The sequence below is a fragment of the Malus domestica genome, chromosome 03, assembly GCF_042453785.1.
Source record: "Malus domestica chromosome 03, GDT2T_hap1".
In the NCBI taxonomy this organism is placed as follows: Eukaryota; Viridiplantae; Streptophyta; class Magnoliopsida; order Rosales; family Rosaceae; genus Malus; species Malus domestica.
Genome location: NC_091663.1, coordinates 22,507,120 through 22,516,062, shown reverse-complemented (window position 1 = coordinate 22,516,062; position 8,943 = coordinate 22,507,120). Strand labels below are relative to the sequence as shown.

Below are 8,943 nucleotides of genomic sequence, written 5' to 3'. Positions count from 1 at the left end.
CAAAACACAATCCATCGTTTTTATCATCCATCACATATATATCCCAAAACACAATCCATCATTTTTATCAACCATCACATATATATCTCAAAACACAACCCATCACAGTTCAAATATCCAAGTCACCTAATGTTTCATAAGTAGATTGACGGCAACTTACTAGCAACAATTATTTAGCATCAGAACTATTTTAAGAATCCATAGTGTAACCACAAAGTTTATTAGCACAAAAGATTTCAAAGCAATAACCATAACACATAGATTACAATCACTCACCTGAGATCCACACTAACGCACTCAAACATGAGAGTCAAGGCATCACGTTCTATCACCGCCAAACAAGGTCCAAACCACATTTAGATTTTCTTCGATAATTCACATACTTAAAACTCTTATATATTTCCCACAACAACATTTAATGAGGCAACGAACCGTCATTCTAATGTAGAGTCCATGATCTTATGTCATTTGCTTCGTAAAATCCAATCACTAGATTTTCACTTATAAGTCCTTAAGGTCCTTAAACAATATCTACAATAGCATAATAAAATCTTGTCTCAATTCAATGATAAGATTGTCAATTATTAAAATAATCAAGTGGCAGACCTTATCGATAAAACAATCAACAACATTTTCATAAATCGAATGTCACATATCGGAAAATTCGACTTTTCCCAAAAATTCTCAAATTTTACAAGAATGAATATTTCAACAAGTAGAGTAAACTTTATACATGTGGTCGAGTCCAATTTGGTCAGGAAGGCCCTCAAATTGGCTCGCACCCAACGAAACCCTAAGGTGGATGTTCTTCAATTCGGCTTCCTTGGTGTTCCAACGCCCCTACAACTGATTAGGTCTTGTTCATGGGTCCAAGGGGAGTTGATTAAGGGTGGTGGTGGGTGGTGAGACTAGCCGGAATAGCGGAATCGCTGTCAAAACTCCTTGGGTCACCCGCACAGTTTTACACTATTTTGGACCTAAAAACCCTCAAATTTGGGTGGAGATGGAAGATGGGAGATGGTGGAAGAGATTGCAGGTGATGGATGGTTGAATTTCTCCTGAAAAAAAAAATAGTGGAAATGGCCGGAACCCACTCCAGTGGGCGTGTGTAAATGGGTCGACGGAAATGGAGGGGTAAAATCCTCTTTTTCCTCTTTTTGGTCCTTCCTTCCTATGGTCCTTTCTCCTTCTTAAAAAAAATCTGATGTGTCCCCTTTTAAGGCTGCTGACTAATCTTTTTCCACCACCTAAAATGCCCAATTCCACTTATAGTAGCCAGTCCATTAATCAAAAAAAAAAGTTTGGGCCTTTTACCCATAAGTGGAAATTAGAATAATTCCCACAATCTATATTTTCACTACTTCAAACGTCCGTAACTATACCGTTATAATTCGGACTCGCAAACGGCTTTCGCTTATGCGTTCGTGGTTTCCAGATTTATTTAAAAACACTAGTTGTAACTTCGAAATGTCAACAAAAGATAAAGATTGATTATGAAACTTCCAACTCGATAACTAATCAATTGCTAAACTTATAATTAGTGGAATTAAAATTAACTAATAAAGATAACGTAATCGCAAAATACAAATTTAAATTACTAAATACGTAATAAATGGTGAAATTCCGAGGATGAGATTTCACATCGCGTCTCGTTCTCCATCATTCAATTCGGATTTTTGAATGTAGGAAGCTTCGTTCGTCATGGTTTCCAAATTTCTAGTCATTGTACTTTTCTTTTACGTTTATTCAAAGAATTTTATAAAAAATAAAAAAAAATAAAAAAAAAAAAAACTCTAAAAATAAGAACGTACGAAAAATCTACAAATGAACAAGAAATGAGAAACTTTGAATGCAAGAGTCTTCTTTGAGCGTGTGAATCAAACTCTCAATGAAAGCACCAATTTGTGGATACAAATTTCCGTCTTCTTCTTCTTAAACAAAATTGCACCTACAAAACAATTAACACCTTTAGTCAAGGCCAAGAGCCTCACGCGCCCACGATGAATGTACACGGGGGGGGGGGGGCTTTGGCCGAAGAACCTCTGATGCCAAAGTTAGAATTTGAGAGAAAAATGTTTAGAGAATTTGGAGAATTTTGCAAGAGTGTTGAACTTAGGTTTTTGGAGAAAATTGGGTGGTATTTATAGGGCTATGACAAGCCCTATTAGGAGAATAAGGCCATATGTGGTATTTTTGGTGTTAATTTCAATCAATTAGCTAATTAATAAATTAATTGGGTAATAAATCAATTAATTACCCAATTAATATAATTTGAAAGGAATGATTTTGTGGAGAAGATTTGATGAGGATGGATGAAATAAGTTTCGAATAATTACCTATTTTGAACACTTTTGACCTTGATTGAGTCATGATTGTTCACTGCTTGCGCCTAAGAATTCCAGTATTCATCGAGGGTAATTTTGTCTTTTTACCCTAAAATCCACTTGTCGCATCCATATTTTTCTCGATTATTTTTTGCTCCATAGGGTTGGATTTCAACAAAATGGTGGCTATAACCCAAATACATTACCAAGCTCCCTCTTTTTCTTTTAAGTGGCAAAGTATAAATTGACCCAACATGAGCCTAAAAGTACTTCCCACTCTTTAGCCCCATGGAGTCGGCCTCAAACCATCCCACCTTTGAACAAAGGCAATGGTTCAACAACTCATGGGCCTAAAATAGCCCAGGGTCAAAATGGTCTTTTGATTGAAAAACACCTGGTTCCATTTTCCTTGTCTTGGAGGATCCAAAGTTGGAATTCATTGCAAACTTGAATTAAAAGAGATTGAATTTAAAGTTGTGTGAATTTATAGCCCAATATCCACCCTATTTATAGCAAAAAAAAATTCAAATCCAATGGCCATCTGACGTCACTTAGCCGTTGGATTTAAATTTAAGTTGTACTTTTAAAATAATAAATTATGTTTGGCCCTATGACCCTTTGGCCCTCAGTTGGAGACGGTTTTTTGTCAGGGCTAAAACGAGCCCTATGACCCTTTGGCCCTCGGTTAGAGATGGTAAGAAATATGACCATGTACTGTTCATTAAAATATTAATATCTTGGAAGGCCAGAGGGCTAAAACGAGCCTTCTGACCAGCATTCGGCTGGAGATGGCCTAAGGTATGAAAAGAACGTAGATATTAAAAAGAAACATGCCTAGCAGCCGACTCTCAAAACGTCAATCAGATGGAGAAATTGAAGAAAGGGAAGGAGTAACAGGAGGGAGGGTGAGAAATTCAAGCTGTTAAAATTCTCTCACAAAAGGGGAGAAAACCACCCACAGAGGGAGGGAAGAGCTCTTACATAGGAGAGAATCTAAATGGTTAGTAGGAAACCTTCTTTAAATTTTGCTTCATTAACGTCCTCTATGAACTACGCTTTAGAAAATTAGAATTTAAAAAAGAGAATTGTTATTAGCACTCCAAAAATCTCATTCTACACTTCAAATTTTCTATATTAGGAAAGAAAAATACACTTGTGAGGAGTGTAGAATGAGATATTTGGAGTGTCAATAACACTTCTCTTAAAATAAAAAAAACTATATTCTAATCCTTAAATAAGTTGAAGTGGCATAAATAACGCTTAGTGAAAAGTGACACGGGTAACTGTTGTTATGGCAAAAGTTTAGTACTTAATCTGAAACATAATATGAGAAATGGAGATTGGGAATGAGAAATTGTTGTTTTTCTCATGTTTGCTTTGAAAATGGTTTCTTGACACATGGGAAAATAGAGGGGAAGTGAAGCCCTCCAGCTCCCTTGGTAATATTCACTTTCCTTCTCATGGGAAGCCAAAAATAAGTAATGGTATCATTTTTTATGACAAATATGTCCTCATTAACAATTGAAAATACCCATTATATCCCAAAAATAGTATTCCCTATCGAATTTACCATCGTTATCAAATATAGGACATTTCTTTCGCATTTTCCTTCTAAAAAAAATGATAAATCATTTTCTTAATTTCCTTTTCACGTACTAAATGTAACCAAATAGTCAGCAACTTGCAACGTCCAAATTATCATCAAACAACGTAACTAAAGATGGGTATCTCCCAAAACAGTCTTCAAAAACAACTTTTTTTTCTAAACACATGCAATGTAGACATAAATGTGAAATAAATCTTAATATTGGTTGGAAGATAGAGGAGAAGGAGCAATCTGCAATATCACAAATGCACCATGACTAAGTTTTGCTGTTGCTCCAGTACACACACATTGTCATTATTTCTGTGTGTTACATTTATTTCCCTTCGCTTTCCACCCACCAGAAGGAACCAACCTTCTTTGAATGAATCAATTTCTCTCTCTCTCTCTCTCTCTCTCTCTCTCTCTCTCTCTCTCTCTCTCCCCTCATTAATTCTTCATGCTCCTCTCCTCCCATATCTCATAGCAGGGCAGGGCAGGGCGGGCAGGCAGGTAGTTGATTGTTATCTGCTCCAACCACAATACATGGACACATATAAAGTTTTTCTCTCTTTATATGTGATCTACGTTTTCTTTTATCTTCTGGGGTTTAGAGGCCTTGGCTAATAAGGTAGGATTTTATAGAAACAAAAAGGAAAGATGGAGACAGAGGCGGCAGGCGGTGGTCGTAGTGGTGGTGTGGGTGGCGGTGGAAGTGGAAGAGGTGCATATTTGGTGTGGGAGGATCTAAGTGCGGTGCTTCCAAACTTCAGAAAGGAAGCACCCACAAAGAGGTTGCTCAATGGGCTGAGTGGGTTTGCTGAGCCTGGTAGGATCATGGCTATCATGGGTCCTTCTGGCTCTGGAAAATCAACTCTTCTTGATACTTTAGCAGGTTCTCTCTCTCTCTCTCTCTCTCTCTCTCTCTCTCCCCTCTTTTGTGATCTTCCATGGATGAACACTGCACAGCAGCACAGGTAGAGGTAGCACAAAATATGCATGTCATTCACTTATATGGTTTCATTTCATCATCCTTTGTAGATAAAATCAAAACTTTTCACTTTTGTTGTTTATTTATTAAATAGTACTCCTTTGGCCAATTTATATAAAAACCCATTATTTAGGAAAGATTCTGGGGTTTGCTATGTAATTTACACTTGTTAATAATCTTTACACCACCCAAAAGTGATGTAATTTGGCCAAAATTAACGTCTTTAGTGTTAACTCTATTTGTTCCATTAAAAAAAGGTTCTTTGTTCATTAGCTGGCCCCCCTTACCATCTATTAATTATTATAAGATGAGTTTAATTTAATAAATTTATTTCATAAATTTCAAAATTTAAATTATCTAACGACAATAACAATGAATAAGATGCTGAGCATTACCACTGTTTAACTAACTGTTGTCAACAAAAATGCTTCCATATTAACCTAAGCTGGACTTAATTTGTCCAATCCAAGGGTGAAGTCTTGTCCCACTTGTACCCATTAAAGAGCCACCAATTGCATTTGAATGCAAACCAGACCTTGGCCGCTAGTCTTTTATTTCTTTCCTTTTCATATCATCACTGGTTATAAAGGAGGCAGATAGGCAGAAAGGAAAAATTGAATGCTGAGTTACAAGCAGCATGGCCAACAGGCATAATATTTTTCATTTTTCCTTTTTCTTTTTTCTTTTTAGTGTGTATTTATTCAAACAAGGTCCAAATTCCAATTACGGTCCTTGAGGGGAAGGCAACACTTTAAAACCATGAGAGTCCAGAACTAATTTCGTGTTTCTTTGTTATTTTTACTAAAATTGTATTTGTTTATGCGACACAGGTAGACTCTCAAGAAATGTTGTTATGACTGGAAATATTTTGTTTAACGGGAAGAAGAAAAGACTGGCATATGGCGCTGTTGTAAGTAATAGCTTTCTGTTTCCAGTTGCTTATATGGAAAATTAAAAAAAATTAAAATTACATTACGGGTTTGCTCTCGTTGAGAGTCGAACTCAAGACCTCCCGCTTACTAAACGGGTGCTCTAACCAACTGAGCTACGAGAGCAGATTGGCCTTCACTTTTTTATAAGCGTTACTACTACTCTCGAACAGAATTTTGTTGCCATTGTTTAAGCATATACATCCTCCTAATTCACTATAAACTGCGTGCAACTCCAGGCTTATGTCACACAAGAGGATGTATTGTTGGGCACACTCACAGTTAGAGAAACCATAACGTACTCGGCTCACTTGCGACTTCCGAGTAATTTTACCAGAGAAGAGGTTAAGAGCATTGTGGAGGGAACAATTATGGAAATGGGGCTCCTGGAGTGTGCCGACCGATCAATTGGAAACTGGCACTTGAGAGGTATTAGTGGAGGGGAAAAGAAGAGAGTAAGCATTGCGCTTGAAATTCTAACAAGGCCCTGCATATTATTTCTTGATGAGCCTACTAGTGGCCTTGATAGTGCCTCCGCTTTCTTCGTTATTCAAACACTTCGAAGCATTGCTCGCGATGGAAGAACGGTTGTTTCATCTGTTCACCAGCCCAGTAGTGAAGTATTTGCACTCTTTGACGACCTCTTCTTACTATCTGGTGGTGAAACTGTTTATTTTGGAGAAGCAAAGACTGCTATTGATGTAAGAGAGGGAATCTTGGCACCCTGTTTCCAGTATTTTTATATCGTCAACGAATGAGTTATTGAACCCCATTTTTCTTTTCTTGTGACTAATGCTAATTCCTTTTTCATTTTTGTAGTTTTTCGCTGAAGCAGGTGTCCCATGTCCTAGTAGAAGAAATCCTTCTGACCACTTTCTACGTTGCATAAATTCGGACTTTGACATCGTGACTGCCACACTGAAAGGATCTCAAAGAATTCGGGTGCGTATTAATTCTAACTCAGTTCTTTTACACAGGATTTATGCAACACGGTTATTCCATTTTATGTTTCAAATGAAATATTTTGGGTATTCTTTTCTCATACTAGTTGTATCTTTGTGTCTGAATTGGTAGGATGTACCAACATCAGCAGACCCTCTCATGAATTTGGCAACAGCAGAGATCAAAGCTAGGCTAGTCGAGAAATACAAACGTTCAAAATATGCAAATAAAGCGAGAGCCAGGATGCAAGAAATATCAGAAATTGTAACTTTTCCAACTTGAGCTCTTTAGTCACATTTCTTTCTGCAGTGTTATGACATTGATATGGCATTATATGCATTGACTTGGTATCACTGGAAACATATATGAAGTAGCCTATGTGTTGCAGGAGGGACATGCAATTGATTTGAAAAGTGGAAGTCAAGCAAGTTGGTGGAAGCAACTTTCAACCTTGCTGCGAAGGTCGTCCCTGAACATGTCTAGAGATGTGGGGTATTACTGGTTAAGGATAATCATCTACATATTTGTATCAATATGTGTTGGTACCATCTATTTTGAAGTTGGCCACGGCTATACTGCAATCTTTGCCCGGGCAGCATGTGGTGCGTTTATAACCGGCTTTATGACGTTTATGTCTATTGGAGGATTCCCATCTTTCATAGAGGAAATGAAGGTAAGCTTATGCAACACAGATATGAGTACTCATATAGCAATGGTGAAATAGCAAGACATTTCTGTGGTAGTTTTCGCCTTTTCATGCCTTGTTTTCTTCTTGCAAACAGGTGTTTTATCGAGAAAGGCTCAATGGGTATTATGGAGTTTCGGTTTTCATCATTTCCAACTTCCTCTCTTCATTCCCATTCTTGGTTGCAGTTACTGTTAGTACTGGGACTATTACTTATCATCTGGTGAAATTTCGACCGGAGTTTTCGCATTATGTGTACTTCTGTCTCAATATATATCTCTGCATTTCGGTGATAGAGAGCCTCATGATGGTTGTCGCTTCTCTGGTTCCCAATTTCCTAATGGGTATAATAACAGGAGCTGGAATCATGGTAAGAAGATACACTCAAATGTTTGATAAGCTTTCCTTATCTCCTTCCCGTCATCATGTATATCCTTCCTGGTGTATCCTCAATTACATGGTTGTGCATGCAGGGCATCCTGATGATGACCTCGGGTTTCTTCCGCTTGCTGCCAGATCTTCCTAAGCCATTCTGGCGCTACCCAATTTCATATCTCAGCTATGGCTCATGGGCAATACAGGTAAATCTTTGTGAACCATCTACCTCTGGTCACTACTTGTCACAATGATAATGAAGTGGAAAATCAGATGGTATTCATTTGCATTGTAATTTGACATGCAGGGTTCCTACAAGAACGATTTCATTGGCCTTGAGTTCGAGCCCATGATACCTGGTGAGCCAAACCTTACAGGCGAGTATATCGTCCAACATATGTTTGGGATACCAATAGACCACTCCAAGTGGTGGGACTTGGTTGCTATTGTAGCCATTCTTGTAATGTACCGGGTTCTCTTCTTCCTAATTCTCAAGTTCAAGGAGAATGCATCGCCGTTGTTTCAGTCACTCTACGCAAAGAGAACGCTGCACCACCTTGGTAAGAGGCCGTCGTTCAGGAAACTGCCCTCTGTTTCTTCCAATAGGCACCAACCTCTCCACTCACTGTCTTCTCAAGAGGGCCTCAACTCTCCACTGCAGTAGAAGAGGCATTGCAGGACTGAGTAACTAGTCACTTTTATTAAGAAAAAAATCGGATAAAAAAGTAGGGAGCTTCTGTTGGAGTTTTATATACAGAAACTGTTTGATGTTCTTTCTCTGATGGATGTCATTCAAGGAACCGTTCAGTGCCTAGGCACGCCTAGGCCGACTTTCAGAACACTTATTAGAGTTCGAACTTGTTCGTCACCCTAATCAGACGATAAGCACTATTACATTTTAAGAGCACATCACATATTTGGTGGTAAACAAATTTAATTTATATTATATACTGTTATTAGCACTTAAAAAATCTCATTATACACTCCTCACAAATGTATTTCTTTCTTATTATAGAAAGTTTGGAGTACAAAAAGATTTTTGAAGTGTCAATAACAATTCCCTATTATATATAAAATACTAATCTGATATGAGAGAAATAAATTGGCATTGTTAA

General features: G+C 37.7%; 1 protein-coding gene and 1 non-coding gene across 2 annotated transcripts; one reads left to right on the top strand and one right to left on the bottom strand.

Annotated features, from left to right (window-relative positions):
* Nucleotides 1-4,116: 4,116 nt before the first annotated feature.
* On the top strand, nt 4,117-8,943 carry LOC103439067 (ABC transporter G family member 15-like). Its single transcript, XM_008377619.4, has 9 exons — nt 4,117-4,801; nt 5,728-5,807; nt 6,066-6,527; nt 6,646-6,768; nt 6,901-7,032; nt 7,157-7,441; nt 7,551-7,823; nt 7,927-8,034; nt 8,136-8,943. The coding sequence occupies exons 1-9, from the start codon at nt 4,567-4,569 to the stop codon at nt 8,490-8,492; spliced, it is 2,055 nt and encodes a 684-aa protein (XP_008375841.3). The 5' UTR covers nt 4,117-4,566; the 3' UTR covers nt 8,493-8,943.
* On the bottom strand, nt 5,879-5,952 carry TRNAT-AGU (transfer RNA threonine (anticodon AGU)). Its single transcript has one exon. It is a non-coding gene; the product is annotated as a tRNA-Thr (tRNA).

Excerpts from the sequence above, each read along its gene's own strand:
- LOC103439067 (XM_008377619.4), top strand. The coding sequence starts at position 4,567 with ATGGAGACAGAGGCGGCAGGCGGTGGTCGTAGTGGTGGTGTGGGTGGC. Across the intron at positions 4,802-5,727 it reads TCTTCTTGATACTTTAGCAG|GTAGACTCTCAAGAAATGTT; the intron begins GTTCTCTCTCTC and ends TATGCGACACAG. Across the intron at positions 6,769-6,900 it reads AAGGATCTCAAAGAATTCGG|GATGTACCAACATCAGCAGA; the intron begins GTGCGTATTAAT and ends CTGAATTGGTAG.